At 32.4% G+C, this 19,024-nt stretch overlaps 1 protein-coding gene across 4 annotated transcripts in view; it reads left to right on the plus strand.

The window, feature by feature from the left end:
- LOC143252816 (uncharacterized) overlaps window positions 1-18,682 on the plus strand; it is a 32,349-nt gene extending 13,667 nt beyond the window's left edge. For 3 of the 4 annotated variants that reach the window (XM_076505546.1, XM_076505547.1, XM_076505549.1), the window contains exons 3-5: window positions 612-1,468; window positions 10,128-10,262; window positions 11,409-18,682. In XM_076505546.1, coding sequence (XP_076361661.1) covers window positions 612-1,468; window positions 10,128-10,262; window positions 11,409-11,757 — 1,341 coding nt within the window. In that variant the 3' untranslated portion in view covers window positions 11,758-18,682. The remainder of the gene's footprint in view (window positions 1-611; window positions 1,469-10,127; window positions 10,263-11,408) is intronic. The other variant, XM_076505550.1, reaches the window with a different exon arrangement.
- Window positions 18,683-19,024: the final 342 nt, after the last annotated feature.

Raw genomic sequence — 19,024 nt, forward strand, 5'->3', positions numbered from 1 at the left:
ACATATTCCTTTTATCAGTTGTCAGTGGCAGTGAACAGGGATATTTGCCATCATTTAGCAACATGGGAAAGAGAAAACATAATTCTATAAAACTGACTTCAAAAATTTCATAACCATTTTAAGTAGAAATTACTATTGGTATTCTAAAGGCAGAGCTGATATAAGAATTAGTATAACAATATCATAGCATAGCATTTTCACAATCACCTCAAACATATTTGCATCAAAAATAAGAGCTACTTTAATCCTGGCTTGTGAATCACATTCATAGCTTTACAACTGAATAAACTAGCTGAATCTGTACTTATTATGCATCAAGATGCGAATACAACTGTTCACGTTTGTACATTAGCAAAAACCAACTAACACAAAATTCTTGTAACTGTAACCATAAGAAAAGGAACTTAATGTGTACCTTTAAAAGAAATATTGTAGTTGACCAGGAGCAAATAGTATATTTTTGTATGTTCAGATGCCAGGATATTAGTATTTAATAATTGGTACATATGTCATACAGATACATCCTTGTTTGATATTTCTAAGTAATATCATTTCTTATTGCATATCATTAATGAAATTTCAAACACTGAATGTATGTTGTTTTTGTCTAGCAACCAGATGCAGGATCAGGAAGAACACTTGTTTCTACATCACCTGTGCTAAATGAAATAGATGCTCCAAGGCATTTTTTGTCAACTCAGATTTCTGGCTCTTCAGATACAATAGAGGAAGTTGATTTGGTCAATGAAAGAAGTACTGATGTTGAAAAGTCTCTATTTTTAGAAGACAGTGGGATTCTTTCAGATGTGGGATCATTATCTTCACCTAGTGAAATGCATGACACTTGTAGTTCTGACCAAGAAACATTTAGCTCAAATATAAATTATAATACATATAATTTTTCAAGAGATGAATTAACAAATAAGGAAACACATTTTGACATTAATGATAAGTCTCAACTGTCTGAAACAGAATTACTTCTGTTTACCACTCCTAATGAAACATCCACTGTACGTGTATCTGGACACGATTGTTGTGTGGACAATGCAAGTTTAAAGCATGAGAAGTGCTTAGTACCTTCTCCATGCAAAGTAAAAGAGAGTACTGAAAGACCATCTTCAACAAATAGTAATGAAAACTGTTTAACCTCTAAAGAAAACAAATCTTTGAAAATCATAAATCAAAATACTTTGGTAACAACAAATGTTTTAGAAAATAAAAAGGAAAGTGTTCAAGTAGGAACATCTAATGAATATGCACAGAACTGTTCATGTACAACTAACGAAAGAAGTTCTGGGAGAACCAAAAACAAAAATTTAGTAATTTTTGAAGAAGATGCATTTGAAGACTATGAAAGGGAGCTAAAAGAACTAAAGCTTCAGTATTCTAAACACTACCAAGAACTGAAAGAAAAGCATGATAATGAAATTGGAAATCTTTCACAACACCTGGCTGATATTAATGCAAGGTAAAGGTTTTGATTTGTCTTTAAGAGAAAAAAAAATGAAAAACTTTGTGTATACAGAAGAATAGCATTTACAGAATTTTACTGATATATTGAAAATAAACACAGATAATAAACAAAAGGTCATACAGCTTATACATGATGAATTTTATATACAAATATGTGCAGTTTACAAGTGTCTGTGCAAATGATTTTGTTGTTTTACATGTACATGGATAAAATGAAATTCAAATACATAATTATTTATAGTAGAAAGATGGCAGCAACAAGGAACATTTGATATATGCATGTACAGAAAACAAACATTTAATCCTCAAACATTTTGGAATGTACATATTTCATCTTCAACAGGGTAAAATATTAGGTACAAAAATTTTACGGTTCAAACATTTTATAAAGAATAATTGAAATACAGAATAAAAGGATGAAATAAAAGACAAATGCAGAAACAAGAAAGAATGTTATAATGGAACAATTATAACAATATTATACAAGTTGTTTAAAACAGACTTAATTTTAATGAAACTATGTTATTGTTTAAAGTATGGAGTTCATTTATAATAAACAAACTCTCTTTAAAAGTTCAATTCTGAATGATCCAGAAGAGCTTACTTTGATATTTGTAATCCAAGTAGAGTGGTTGTTGTTTTCACTGTGCATTTTAATTGTGAAGTCTAGTGGTTTTGAAAGTTTTTACTAATTCTAATTGATACTCCTGTATATTTGCAGGCTTTTATGTGTAATTTGTGTATATTTTTGCTGATGTAAGTGGCATTATATGGTTATGTATAGATGGGCAAACAATCGTAGGTATTGTATTTTCATATTTGATTTTAACCTACATGTACACCTTTTTCTACTGTACTTTCCATTAGCTTAGACAAAAAGAGCTAACAGTTACCTGGAATTTATGAATAGCTTGTATTTTTATGCATATGCATTTATGAAAAGGCTGTTATCATCTGATGAAGGTGTTGTTGAAAAATTATTATTTTAAATACTTGTCTAATGGGATTTGTGTACTTTATTCTTTTTTGGAATATCTTATTCTCATATTGACCCTTTATACTTCAAACTTGGGCTGCAAGAGAAAATAACTGTAATAAGTGGTTGGTAGACAGTCATTTTGAATCAACTTTACACAAGTTACAAATGCAGAATATTTAATTACCATATTATACAGTCTTGGGTTAAACATAAGCCGTTAAATCCAGGAGTTTACATTTTGAATTAGTCTCACTCTGAGACTAATTATTGCAACACAAAAAAGTACAATTCACTATTTTTTGAGATACTCATATATCGACAGTTCTGAAATTATTTTCAGAATATTCTACATCAAAATTGTTAAATCCTTCACTGTGGGAAGCTAAATTCTCATTAATCAAACCTTCTATAAGATTTATTGACATTGAAACTAGAACAAGCAAATTATCAACTAGGTTAACATGAAGTATTTTTTCAGACATAATTATCTTATGAAGTTCTGTTGATATCTCTTCCAATAGGTTTCTGAATAACTATTACATCTTATATTAGTTTTGTTAGATTTTAAACAATTAACTCTTAATCATTACTTTGTCAGATATAACATTCACTATATACTTTGCAAGACTGTGTAGATACAGCAGTGATTGCTTGCAGGAAATGTGTGTGGCAAATGTTTTCCCAGCTTTGTAGTAGAGCCATTCTGAATTCAGAAGTGTGGAGGAGATTCTGGAAATATCCTGGACCAAGAAGAGATCTTCAGGACCAAAATCATGTTGTTTTATTCTACTTAACTGGTATAAATGCAATTCTTCTTGGGGTTCTTTTCACCAGATTGGTATTTTTGGGGTCTTCTATCAAACCAAAACCACAACTGCTTTTTGATTGGTTTGAACAAAACTAATTGCCTGTCATTCATTGACATGGGAGTAGATATCTGAATCTACTAAGCTGAATGTGTGGATAAAAATCAATTAATTTCTGTCCATTTACATATATTCTTCCACTTGTTGCTTTTCACTTGTTGGACCTTGTTGCATTAGGTTATTTTTTGGCCTTATTTATTTAATCATTTTTCTTTAAATATTTATTGTACATTTACCATTATGTGTCTTTATTCTTAGGTATGTATGAAAATTTTGTTTTCCTAAACTTCAAGCATGTGTAATTTAGCAAATTCTTCATAAATTTCTCTAATGTGCTGTGTTACCTGCTTTTATTGGTTTTCATTATTGTTTGGAACATCATTTTTTTGTACTGTCAATATTAATTATTGCTATTTAACATGTACTGAATTTTTCACAGGGTTTTGGAAACTCTGAGGTCATGCTTTAACTACATCAACAAATTGTCTGCATTGTTGATCCGGCTTCTTTACTGTGATGTTCCAATTCCCCTTAAAAGTATATTTCTGGTTAAGTTTCACCAATTGCTATTTGTTGATGTCTTTAAGCATCCTGTTATAATACATTTGCAGTGTATTATGTCGGTTGGCATGTGTACAAATTAGAACATGTTGATATAATTTAATGTACAGCATATTATTTCTTCAGTTTTGAGATTCTTTTTACCTCTGATTCTTCAACACATGTATGTCACTAGCAGGTGAGTTCATTTATGTTTCCTGCTTAATTATCACATAGTTCCTACTTATAATGTGCATAATACACATTTTAACAGTTAGAGGAGCATTGTGATATAATATGAAACTTGTGTCTGAATGGATTAATTCAGTCAGGACTATGTTTTACAAACACCTTTGCAGTTGTCCCATCCCAGAGAAAAATCCTATCTACTGTGTTGGTGCTTTCTGAGAGAGTCATGTCCTCTGGAAGGGAACAGAGGATGCCTTCCAATAATTAAAAATGCTTTGATTGGTATTTTTTCGCTTCAGTGTGTAATATTTGAGACATCAGAGATGTAAAAATCATTTTTCAACCCATTCCTTTACATGGTGAGGGGACCTCCCAGGGGAAAGGTTCTTTTAGTTTACCTCCTAAGAATTCACACACGTTTGCCATACGTGATTACCCATGAAGGGGAGGAGAGGATCCTTGTAGTTTTGGGGTCCAACCCTAATACACCTTTAGATGGGCAGTTTTGAGGTGGCCCTCCTAGGGTCAATCAGCTGGTCCACTTGCACTACGGTCAACCAAATACCAGTGTTGGATGGTCTCAACAGGTGTGGACATTGTATCTGATACTAGCATTTGGGTATGGTGTATAGTGCTCATGAAACCATGGCATTGTATTACATTCTCTTGTAGGGCTCCATGATGGGTGGGGTTAGTGGGCACTGAAACAATTTTTATTATGGATCTTCCAAATATAAACTTAAATAAAATAGTAAAAAAACAGTCCATAGGTAAATGACCACATTTTGAAGATTCTGAGCAGCAATCTTCAACATCTGTAATACGTGTACTTCATTTTTTTTATACTGCATTCTCTTTTAGAGAAACCTTTAGGGCAGACATCTCCCTTTTTAATTCAGAAGGGACAAGAGGGGCTTGCTGGCTCTTCAAAGTCAGTAAAGAAATTTTGCTGTGGTGACTCATTGGTAGAAACATCCACATCTCAACACAGTGAACTCCTCTTGCATTCAAAGGTGATTGGGGATATACCTTTTGAGGTTACAGCCCATGATATTTTGAACTCATCATTGGTAGTTATTTTTAAGAGGGATTTGAAGTACATCCCTGAGTAGGAGATTCTCACTGGTTTCTCCACCCAAGGAGTTTCTGCAGTAAGGCGTATCTCCACTTGCAAAGATGGAAATATAATGCTGACCAGAATCTTCATTTTAACATTTACATCAAGGCATCGACCTGTTGCCATCAAGGCAGATTATCTTAATTGCAAGTTATAGCCATACATTCCAAACCCTCTCAGATGCTTCCAATGTCAGCAGTTTGGTCACTCAAAGACATCATGTTGTGGTTCCTTGATGTGTGCTTATTGCAGTGGCAAGAACCAATGAGTGTGAAATATATCTTCATTGTGTCAATTGCAATGGCTTTCACCCATCCCATTTTTGTTTTTGCCCGAAATGGTTGAAAGAAAAAGAGGTGCAGCATTTGAAGATGATTCAAAATGTTAGTTACCCTGAGGCTCAAAAGTTGTTGTCCACCCCTTCATCTTAGATGTATGCTGCTGCATTTCATTCCACTACTACAGTGGGAGTGCAGATGGATCTCTTTGTACCTCCAAAAGAATCATTCTCAAACCATATGAAAAGTCTTTTGACCTCCATAGTTAAAATACTTGATGAATCAATGTCAACATCCATCTCTATCCCTAACATTCATTCCAGCAAACCCCACTTTCTTTAGTTCTGTGTACAGGCATTTCCTTGGGTACATTATCTTCTCTGTTTCAAGATGCAAAACAGTCATTTGTTCATGTTCTCAATTGCTAAAATTCTCTTTCAACAACAAAAACTTGCACAATTGACTCAGGGGAGGATTCATGGAGGTCAACAGACCTCCCTTGAATAAAGACAATAAATAAAAAAAAAGATGTGGTCATAAACAGAAGGGCTCTCCACCCAATTCACCTGCACATAAATACAAATGGCCACCTTGATACAATGGAACTGTCAAGGTTTACATTTTAATCTGGATGACATCAAAGCACTGACTGCTTCCTACCATTCTTTGTCCTTCCTTACAGGAAACATTTCTGAAACCTGCTGATATAGTCACCTTTTGGCAGTTTTCTTTGTGCAGAAATGACAGGCCATGTGATAAACAAGTGCATGGAGGGGTGGCAATGTTGGTTGATCAGCATTTGCCCACCATGTCTTTGCCACTCGACACACCCTTGGAGCCCATAGCCATCCATGTTTCCTCTGGTTGTGCCATAACTGTTTTTTTCTCTCTACCTATTGCCTGGAGAGACCAGTGATCATTCTGACCTTGATGCTATCATTGAACAGTTGTCATCTCCCTTTTTAATCCTGGGGAACACTAACCTAACAGACATCATTAGATTCGAAAGGAAGTAACTGATATCCAGAGCATCACCGATACTCTTGGTGAAAACTGTTGCCATGTCTCTAGTGCTTCTGCTTTGTTCTCCACCTTCTTAGCCATCAAGTCTTGGGCAGAGCAATCATCTCTTTCCTTTTGAGCTGATTGTGTCTCTGATCATAATTGCCCCTTTACACTGGTGGAACTTGAACTGGCCCTTCATTGATGTGGCAATACATTGATCAGACCTGATAATGTACACTATGAGATGCTGCACTATCTATCTACTGCTTCTCTTGCTATTCTTCTGATTGAATTTAACCATATCTGGCAGAATAATTTTTTTTCTTACTGATGCCTGGTGCCTGGCTATTGACCTACTTTTCTCTAACCCTGGGAAGGATCCCAAGATTCCTTCAAACTGCCATCCAATTACTTTGAAAAACTGTCTCTATAAGACCTCTTGTTTGGTTTCTCAAGTCAAATAACCTCCTCCTGCCCACACAGTGTCGAATTTGGCAACAGCTCTACACCATGAACCACCTGATTTAACTTGAAACATTAATCAGATTAGCCTTTCTGAAATGACAACAATTTCTGTCAGTATTCTTTGACCTTGAGAAGGCTCATGATACTACATGGAGGTATGGTATTTTGTGAGACCTTCATTTATATGGGTTACATGGTCATTTGCCCATTTTTATTAAAATTTTTTAATGGAAAAGAGATTCCAAGAATGTGTGCATTCGACACTTTACCATTCTTTTCTTAGGGTTGTGTTTTGATTGTCACACTACAGTATAAAGATTAATGCCATCACTAAACAACTCTCTCTTAGTGTTGAAAATGGCTCTATGTCAACAACTTTCATATCTCAGTTGTTGAACATGAGGTATATTGAGCAGCAGCTACAGACTGCCCTCAATTGTTTATTGAAGTGGACCACAGACCATAGTTGTGCTACCTGTGGTCCCTGAGACAAAGTTCTTGGAGCTTATCTTTGACCATAAGCTGACCTTTACACCACACATCAAACAGCTACAAGGCAAATGTACAAGAGCAATGAACATCCTCTGTGTCCTCTCTTCCACCACTTGGCAGGTGGATTGATGTTCTATGCTACAGGTATATCATGATCTTATTTGATCAGAACTGGGCTATGGGTCAATGGTCTGTGGCTCTGCCAGGACCTTGGCCTTGAAAATGCCAGACCCCATTCATTATCAAGGACTTCATCTCTGCAGTGGGGCTTTCTGCACTTCTCCAGTCCAGAGGTTATGTGCAGGCTCATGAACCTCCTCTGCTCCTTTGCCATTTCCAACTGTCTTTACTGTATGCTTCAAAACTTTAGTCCTTACCACAGCATCTCACATGGGGGTGTATTTTTTTCCTTGATGGGCCAAGCTTTTTCAGAACAGACTATCTGCCATTGTTCCTTTTGGTCTTCGTATCCAGGGGCAGTTGGATGACATTGCTGTATCCAATGGTCAACCCCATCCCATCATGGCTCATTACAATCACCAAATGTGACCTTTCTTTAAATCATCTGAGAAAAGCAGTTACTCCCAGTTGGAACTACTCTCTTATTTGCTGAACATCTTTTGAACCATCCTTCCATTCCTATTTATGTGGATGGTTCAAAATTAGGTGACTGTGTGGGCTCTGCCATGGTTTCTTGTGGTTCGGTGGTTGCATGTAGAATCCCCTCTACAGTTTCCATGTTCACTGCTGAACTGTGCGCTATTTCTCTTGCCCTGGATCCACATAGAAGCTAAGCATAACTCCAATTTCACTATTTATACTGACTCGCCTAGTTCTCTACTGACCCTGGAATTGCTTCATGTTAGTTCTTACAGACATTCAAATCCAATTGGCCCATTTCTCTTTAACATCTACTTGTATACAGTTTTTCTGGATACCAGGCCCTGTTGGTATTTGTGGGAATGGGCTTGCCAACATTGCAGCTAAATCTATCTACTCTGGCACTATCACTGCTGTGCCTGTTCCATACATGGACTATGGTCCTGTATTCAAGGTTCTATGCCATTTGGCAGTTGACTTGGACTGAGCAACGTGAAAAGAAGCTTTTCCAAATAAAACCTTCTATTGAACTCTAGCCATCTTGCTTCTGAATCGGAAAGAGGGAGTTGTTCTAACTGGACTACACATTGGTCTCGGTTTTTAACTCATTGTTTTCCTTTATCTGGGCCTGATGCACCAGTGTATTGTCTGTATGACACTCAGGTCACAATAAGCCACATCTTACTGTCTTGCTGTCATTATGTCTCTCGATGACAGCCAATTTTAAACATGTTTTGTCCCAAGGTTTATCCACAATGTTAAAAAGTGTTATTGGTGATGGTGGCACTGTCCACCTTACAAATGTTTTTAGTTTTCTGAAGCATTAATCTTTTAATGCTACTTAACTTTTTAATTTATAAATTAGACCTCTTTTAAATGTGTTTCCCTTTTAAGAATTAAAGTGGTATTTCAATTTGAAATTAGAAAATAGCCATAATGTCAAATAACTCAAAACCAGAACTGGAAAAAAAGGCCAACTATAGGTGACTAACGCTGATGTTTGAACTTACTCATTAGTCATCATAGCAATTTATAATAATTAAAATTATGCTGCAGAAAGTCCTTTACAAACTTGCATTACTGTAGTTTGTCTTAAAGCTGTAAACTACATATAAAAAATTCAATTTAATGCTATTTGTTTGTAATTCAAAAATTAAACTGTTTTGTTTTACCTTAAATCATTTTTATGAATTTTAATAATTTTACATTAATTGTTAACTTTTTACCAGATGTTTGGTGCAGATAACTTAATTGCTTTGTGTCATAAAATACCAAACCAACCAACCAATCATTCTTCATATGGTGTCTCATAGCTTCAACTAAGATGAAGAATACCTTACAGTTTTATTTTTAACTTTTCTTAAATGTATTTCATGTTCCCATTGTCATATCCTCCAGGAAACTGATGTTCTGCAATTTCAGTCTCACATTAGCAGCTAAAATTCAGGTATTAGCAAAGGAATGTTAGGTTTATGCCAAACAATATTCTGTCCTCTCTAACCAGAGAATAATCAGCTCTTAATCATAAAGGAACATTTTTATTTCACTAGATGTTACCAAAATATTGTCCTTATGGGGAAGGGGATTTTTAAACTGTGGTACATACAGTAAATTAAGATTATTCCATTAAACAAAAGCAAAAAACACTAGATTGTTCATCAGTATTTCCCAAACTGTGGTTTGCAGTCATAAGGGGAGAGGCATGGGGTCACCAAGAAAGTTGAAGGTATATATTTTATCATATTTCCATTTTTATAATAAAAAAAAAAAAGACCAATTGAGATGTCACATGAAACAAAATTGTTTCTTTGGTCTGACAGTACTTATACTATTAGTACTATGATCTTGTTGCTATGTTATATTTGTGTAAATAGTTCTCAAGAATGGGAGCCATTAATGAAAAATACAAATTTTGATTGTCATTTGTAAATGCTCTCATTTGAGCTTCAAAAACACCACTTCATGAATTAAACAGTTTTGCTTATCCAAGTGAGCACATCTCTTTGACAGATAAGTTCATTCATTATTGTGATACATTTTTATTGTTTTTTTATTTGGTGCTATGAAGGTAATACTTATATTCCAGGTGTACAGTTTTATATACCATAATGTTAAATTTTCAGATACCTTGAATTACGACCAATGTATGAAAAGGCTCTTGATCAAATTAAGTGCTTGGAATGTCAGGTTGTAAAGCTGAAGAAAGAAACTTCAGCTCAGGAGGAATGGCACAAACAAATGTACCTCAAAATGTACAGGTTTGTACAGTCAGTTGTTTCTTCTGTGGTGTCATATAAATACACTTTATTACCAGAAAAGCATTCTCATTTATTCTGTCATATTTTTTACTAAATCTTTAACTGTATGCAGGATAATATGACTGTAATACTGGCTTTGAAAGACCAATGTAAATATTCCACTTACAATAATTATGTGTAGCAACATCTTATGGTCTGGCAGAGAATTTAATATTTAGTTTTTTTGGGTATGTTTTCATTTATAATATTAATAAATTTGTAGTATAAATAGCACAAGACTGTCTTTATCCTCAGATAGATAAATTTAGCTTAGTTTGAGATATTTAGCTGTACATTTTTAATTGAACTGCAGTTATTTCTTTCAGAAAATTTTAATCTGTTGATAACTTTAAATTTCAAGGTGTAGCTAATACATGTGATTTTGATAACTGCTTGTAACTTTAAGTATGTATATTATTTATGTATTATTGCATTTGTAAAAGTTCCACTAAATTAATTGTGGCTCAAATGTTTATGGTATAAAATTGTTACTGTATCTGTCTATAAATTGTATATATGTTACATATAAATATATAAAATATTAAAGTACAGTACTTTCTGTAACAAAGGTCATTCCAAACATCACTTGCTACTGCATCAATTCTCCTGAGTATTTGTGCTTAAATACACCACATTTTGGAGTAACTAACTGTTCAGCAGTCAAGAAAAATGCTTCTTCCTTTTGTAATTTTTTATTGATTTATTTTGATAGTTATTCATTTTTTTATTACAAAATGATATTTTCTTGTATTACTTAATTGTAAGATCATCATGTCTCAATTAAGTACACTATACAGCTTAAGCTGAGTTTTGTACACAAATATGTATTCTGGCTGAAGTTTTGTTTATGCAAGTGAAGAAGATATGCTTTGTAGTGAAGCACACTTTGCTGTAGCTTTTTTGTGCACTTCAGTTCTCTCTTCATATGTGAAGACATAATTAATTATTACAAAAGTTAACAAGAAAGTGGACATGCAGAATATGTGTATGAGAAAAGCATTAGCATATCTGACAAACAGGTATAACTAGACTGACAGTGTGATGATTTCTCTATTCTTTGATTTGTTATGAAAAATTGACCTCGGTTATTATAAATGTATTTCCTAGAAAAGGGCAAGAAGCAGCAAAATTTGAGCATGCTGATGAGGTACTAGAATTTGCACAACAAGCACCAAAGAAGATATCAGTTCCTGAACTATTACAACAACTGCGCCAGACCAAACAAGAATTAGAACAAACCAAAGAGTTGTATCGAAGTGAATTATATCACAAAGCTACCACAGGATCACCTCATCATCAGGCTGAGTATACACTGAAATTTTTGAAAGATGCTGTTTATTATTTTCTTACAAAAAGGGATAACAAAGGTCATCTTAATGCCATTGAGAGCATCTTAGGGTTTTCTGAGAAAGAGAGGGGGGCGGTTGCTAAATCCATAAAACACCGAAGAATATGACATGTATGCTTTTCTCTATCACAGCTTTGGAAATGGCAGATGAACTTAAAAATAAATAGTTAAGCTTAATATGTATAATAAAGCTCCCAAATATGAAACATAATGTGTCAAACTGTTTATATGTGAGTGTTTATGCAAAATTAAAAGAAAACATTCAGACTCAAAATATCAAAAATGTTTTGAATTTGTTATAAATTTTAGTATTTAATTTTAATGATTGTAAAAGTCATATTGATTCAAAAATTGACTGAGAAACTTTTGGAAAACCATTAGATGACAATAATATTACAGTGGCCAAAATGACATCTTAGTTATAAAAACCTGAATATATATATATAAAGATTTATGATGAATGTACACATGAAAACATATGCACAGGTTTAAAATTATTTTTAGCAAATCAACTTCATAAGTTGCAAATTACAAAAAATATACACTGAAACACAGGATAAACTAATGGAATAATTAATATACTCTTAAAATGGTTTAACATTATGTTGAGCAGATTAATTTATTTTTATCCCATAGTAACTAAAGTTTAAGAAAATATTGTGTGAGGGTGTATATTTATGTAAGTGTTCTCTTTGATTCAGAAATTTGTTTGTTGTTGGCCTTAATTAACAACTTGAAATAATTAAAACCAACATATATATCAATATCAACCAAGATATGTTTATTTTTGGTTAAATAGGAACTTTCATGTTTTCTTATTTTATTTCACAAGTCTATAACTGTCACATTGTGGAAATAACATACATGGCTTTTTGATATTATCAAGGATACATAAATTGGTAAACACATTAGCTATTTTCAGTGGCAGCATGCTGTTTTTGTATATGAAAAAATAGTCCATTTGCCATCCTGGTTTTAAAATGCATCTAAACTGTATGAATAAGTAAGCTTCATGAAAAACAACTTAGATATTTTGAATTTTAAAGAACAGCTCTAACAATATTAGATAAAGTAATAGATACTGAAATCTTACAGATTTACTTAGATTACTCAGTGAATTTCTGCTTGTTTAAGCTGTCAGTGATCATGTTATCTAACATACCGATGGGGAAATCCATTCTTACCTCAGTGTTTCATGGTGTTATCAAATTCTGTGTGAAAAATCAGGCAATTGTGATTTTTATAAGGCTAATGAATCAAAAACTTAGTTTTTCTTCAATAATATTGGTAGGATATTTGAAAATAAGACTTTTGAATGTTTTTTGTTTTTATTTATAGTGAACTTCATTAAATTTACCACTATAGTTCTGAAGTAAGTGAGTTGATGGCCTTGATGATGGTTTATTGTAAATATGTGTTATATTTAGTAGTAAGGTTGTGTATATAAACAATGATAATCTTGTTTCATTTTTTTATAAATGATAAAGGCATCATGTGCATTTATGCATTGGTGGTGTGAGGGTTTGAATGATGCTGGATACTTATTTAATGACACCATTATTAAAGATTAAGCAAGGAGGTAGTAATTTTAAAATCATCTATTTCATCATAAAGAATATTGTTGAGCAAAAAAGATCACTTATTAATAAAATTCATGATACTTAAAAAAAACTTGCATAACAATCCATAACTTGTTTTGTTTTATTGTAGTTATAAACATAAGTCAGTACTGTATTTATGAAGTTTCTTATCAAGCAGTATTGGTATACAAAGACTAAATTGAAACTAGCATACTGTATCTTACTCTCAGAGTTCTGTACTTCCCTTCATAATTACAAATTGTCTCTTAGTACATAGATATATTCCTATTTTGGTATTTCCCTAAAAATTTAACTAAAAATCTGACTAAGTCATGATTATAAGTACCAGTATTAGAAATGATGAAACTCAACAAACATCCTACATTTGTAGTGTAGGAATACAATAAAATTCATTGAGTTCCTGATTGTTTAAAATAAAAAAAATCTGCTTGGGTTAATAGGTTTTGTTTAATTCTGTCAGATACCTATGGAACTTAGTTTAAGTATTAGTGGGAACTTGATTTAGTTTGACAAGTTTGTTTGTATCTGGAGAAGCTAACACCCTTATTCAAATAATTCAAAACATTATTAGTTCCTTTATGTAATATAATTATAACATTATTCTTAATATTTACTAAGATTTTTTCAGTGCTTGTATTTTTTTTTTTTATTTATTTGTGTTGAAAAACCCATTAAGACCTGATCTAGGATTTTAGTTTGAGTGATGATAGTGATATAAATGGGGGAGAGGGATTGTCCAAATCAAGTTTTACATTTTTATTCTGAGGCCTGAGAACAGACTAAAATAAATACTGTTCAGTACGTGTTTATTTAGCTATTTTATCACTGGTGAAATGTAATTAAATTTTAAATGTGTGACCTTAAACATAATATTGATTCTACTGTCTATTTGAAAAGTGTGCCACTGATTTCCAAAGTTGTGTTTAAAGAGATAATTACATTTCAGAAACTTTACATGTTCAGTGTTGCAAAATACCCTGTGGAGGGTTTCCATAAACTTTACCCATTTCGTTTCATAAGAACATGTGCACATGTTTATTCTTTGACAAAAAAAAATGTTTGGTAAAGTGACAAGCATAGTATATCATGTTGCAGAGTCAAAGAAGCTCATTTTTAAAATCCTTAAATCCTTGAAAGCTAATGATAAAAACTAAATTCATTAAAAATTGTTTGGTATGGGGAGAAGTTCTGTTAAATGCAATGGGAAAACAAATCAGTAAGTTTTAAATAGTAACAGTATATAAATATCTAAATGATCAACTTTTTTTGTATTGGTTTGCTTTCAATATTAGTTTTGCTCTTGCACTTTAAGAATGATTTAAGCAAAATGCACTTGAATTGCTAAGTTGAAAGCATAATAATTACTGGTGCTTTCTTCTATTCATCAGGTTTGTATGTCTTGCCTTGTTGTGGCTGTAGTCAGTGGTTCTTAGGTGGCTTTCAAACACTTTCAAATATATATTTGCTCACAAATAGTTCGGTAATGCTTTTTTTTGCAAATTTTCTTAGAATGAGAAACTGTTAATGCCAGAAGTACAGTAAACCATCTTACACTGTAGATTCATCCAATGTGAATTTGTTTGTACATGCAAAAATAAAAGCAGCTAATGATCTGCTATACACAGAAAATAAGATTGAGTAATTCACCCAATAGGCAAATATATGATGCACTAGATTGTTATAATGCTCCCAGTATGGACTTTGTCAATTTGACTGACAATGTCTCCTTTTTGTACTCATTTGAAGTCTCTAGATTTAATATTTCTTATTTTTATTTTAGTGCATATATCTTCAAAAAATTTGGTAGTCTTTCAGTTAACATTAGAAATCTTTCACACACAAAAAAAAAACATTTTTGAATTAGATACTTTTAATGAAACTTAAAATAAAAATTTGACTATAAATATATTAAGTATTTGTTTCAAATGGTCTGAGGTCTGGCATGGCCAGGTGGTTAGGGAGCTTGACTCGTAATCTGAGGGTTGCGAGTTCAAATTCCCTGTCATACTAAACGTACTTGCCCTTTCAGTCATGGGAGAGTTATGTGACAGTCAATCTCATTATTTGTTAGTAAACAGTTGGCAGTGAGTGATGATGACTAACTGCATTCCTTCTTCTCTTACACTGCTATGTTAGAGAGAGTTAGCAGAGATAGTCCTTGTGTAGCTTTGTGCAAAATTCTGAAACAAATTTAAATGGTGTGTGTACAAAGTAATTTGCTTGTTAAGATTAAAAATACTTTCTTTCATCTTAAAAATCTCAAATTTCCTTTATGTAATTCCTAAAATCTTCTTAATACATTTCAAACCATTTTTTCAGAAAACCTTTATTTTGTCTGTTATTTTCTCTTTCTCTATACAAGATTGCTCAGTTTGACCAATCTCATAACCCCCAAAACAGAAATCAAAAGAAATCTAAAGTACCCCCCTTTTTTTTTGTAGAGTGATTTGAAATTGTAACATGAAACTACATTAATTTATCCTAACTAAATTTAAGCTCATAACAATATACATCTATTTATAATAATACACTGAACAACATAGGCTAACAACAAACAAAATGTGGACAATTTACCACTAACTCTCAAAATTTCTAACTGTGTGAAAAGAGTCCTTATAAATTCATCCAAGTTTGTCATTAACATTCTCATGGGAATAAACCTTGTACTTGTCACTTATGTTTCAGAAACTTAATATAAAAGATTATGTTATAGAAGAAAACATTAGCTTTTTATTATTATCTATTAACAAATCCTGAAAGAAAGGATGTGGTAGGAGGGTTTGATTTTCTGTGTGATAGCTCTAATACCAAAGAGCATCGAGGTCTATAAAAATTATGGTTTGTCTGAGCAATGATGACTTTATTCTTAGTAAATGACATTTGATGTTACTGGGGAGTGGTGATAAAATAGATGAGAAAAAATATCATTTGTATAACACGAGGGGAAATTCAGGATTTCTTATAGATATTACCTTATAGAATTAAGAACTGAAAATTTGTATGTCATTATGATGTAGATTATTAGTTAAGATTTTATGCTACACTAATTAGTATAACACGTAGTTCAATAAAAAACAATTTGAATATAAGACAAAAATCTTGTGACATGTGCAGTGAAGTTTATCCATACAGACACAAATACTCTCCAGCTTGCTGAGCTTTACTTCATTCCTGCCATGTGTCTAAATGATCGGGCTAAATTCAGTGTTGTGTAGTCAATTTACTTTTGCCATTTTTTCTACAATTTCTAATTACTCAAACATTTCAATGTTTGCTTGATGCATTGAAAGTGGAACACATTTAAAAAAAAAATTGCAGTGTTGGTGTAGTATGGAAGCCATGTATTCAGTTGCTGTTATATTAACTCATTAAAGTAAAATGAATCCAACATCAACATATTTAAGTTTAAAAGAAAGTTTTAACTTCAATTCTTGCTGTAACGTTTAACTAAACTCATCACAAAAAGTTAAAGAACTGCAAAATAAATTTCCCAACAAAATTATCCTTTCTTACATAAATACTAAGAATAAAAACTTTTTCTTGAAGTTTTTTTTCACATATTTTTACACTGGCAATGCTAACAAAAAATAAAGAATTTATAGCATGAAACAAAACTGTCTCTCACTGATTTTGCTTTGAATGAATTATTGATAAACAAGCAATGTAAAACTTATGCAGTAAAAATGAACATTGCTAACACAGCAAAAAGCTAGGGGTGCTTCTGCACTGCAACCTAAGTACCCTTAGTTACTGGAAGAATTCATTGTGGCTAATGGATCATAGCTTCTTGGTGTGAGTCAATGAAACACTCCAAGTAGTTGCAAGGACTTCTTTGTTTCTTTTCAGCACTAGTTTTATGAATAAGTTCTAAACTGTGATTGTTTTTTTAAACCTGGTGGTGAAAGGCAAACAGTACACCATTTAAACTTCTGCTTAGATATTGAATCTCTTATCAATAGTAGATGTTTTAAAGTACTAGAATAACATTTTAAAGTTTGTCAACATAACACAAACTATTTGAAGATTGTTGTTGGCTCATTTAACATTGAGTATCCTCTAACTTCTTAACTATACTTGAAGATCTGGAAATATTATGGCCAATTCACACTAGTTTTTACTTGATTGGCTGTACAGAAGTTACACACAATCCATGAATGTTTGGAAATGGTTTACTTGCTGTTACTTTTCTAATATAACCATTTACTGCCAATTCTAAATAATGGTTAAAGCAATATCATGTAAAAGGGAACATATAATCTTTGCACGGCAGAGTCACATATCATTGCACTTGCGTGTCACTCGCAATGAATTTTCTAGTATGACTTTAGAAAACCACGTGTTGCATAAGTGCTTTCTCTGTAGCTGCTGATCTAGTTTAATCAGATTAAGATGTGTATTCATCCTGTTATATTGAGCATTTATATAGACAACTATGAGTAAAAGAGAAAGCTCTAAGTTGTTTGCCACTATGTTTGCAAAATATTCATTTCATGTGTTGTGTGGATGCCATTGTATTTCTAAATTGCATTATTAACTCTACTTTCACACCATTCATCTTTTGTAGTTGAATTAGACTCATAATCTAAATGTGGATGACTAGATTTAGTGGTATAATATGCTATCCTGAAAACATTTATTGTAGAAAAACATCAGTAGTGGCAGATCAAAGCAGTTATTTTGTTTTTAAGGGAAGGTTACTTTTTTAGGTGTTAATTTTCATAGAAGGCTTGTGTTCAACTTGATTCCATGTGCTTCTTTATTTTTATTTGAAGTGAATTTAAATAAACTTTCTTAGGCTCAAATGAACAGCATTACACCATATATTTGACAAATAGATTCTTTGTTGTGTTTTTAAACTGTCTTTTGACTATATAGCAAGTTGCACAACCTTTTACAGATCAGTGAAGAAACATGTTTAAGATCTTTGTAATTTATTTTTATTGTATTATATTATTATATCCAATAATGGTTTTCAGTCTAACAGAAAGTTCTTTTTATATTTGCCATACTCTACTTCACATTACTTTCTAGTATAATGGTTGCAAGGTTGCATTACATTTAAGAATACATCTGAAATCTGTTTTAAAGAGTTACTTTTACTTAACCTTATCTAATTTATTTTTTTCTTTAATCCCAGATTGTTTGGTGTTAGCTGGTAATTTTGTAAGGAAAAAATTTTATTCCTGGCTGTCTGTCACAATCAACAATCATAGAGGAAGAGCATTTTTGGTAATGGGGTTCACACTTGCAACTCTCAAATTGAAGGTCATGTGCTTTAATCTTGAGGCCCATCTACATGACATAATACAGCACTCAATCAAAAGCTTAAAACAGTATTAATTCAGTTCTGATGTTGACTTGTATACTAGTAAAATACCATTTTCTAGAGCTTTAAAAATCTGTTTTTGTGTTTTGTTAATAAAAAATGTTACATAACTGAATGTGAGATAATCATATCTGGTTATAATTTTTTTTTTCTTGCACCAAAGTCCACAAATGCATAGATATTGGCTAGGTTTTCTTTACCTTGGCTTTTGTGTTTGTCTACTGTAACATCAACAGCATTCATTTCTTCTATATAGCACCATCAAAAAGTTGTAACATAACTTATTTGTTTTACTCATTTTTGCGACTTTTAGTTGAAAATAGACTGAAACAAATCTATCCAATTCTTTAGCTTCACCTTTTATTGAAGAAGTGAGGTTTCACTTATGAAAAAATGCCAGAATGTTAGTTTCTGCCTTGTTTTCAGTCCCAAAACAAGCAGTCACTCT

Source organism: Tachypleus tridentatus, chromosome 6 (genome assembly GCF_004210375.1).
Source record: "Tachypleus tridentatus isolate NWPU-2018 chromosome 6, ASM421037v1, whole genome shotgun sequence".
In the NCBI taxonomy this organism is placed as follows: domain Eukaryota; kingdom Metazoa; phylum Arthropoda; class Merostomata; order Xiphosura; family Limulidae; genus Tachypleus; species Tachypleus tridentatus.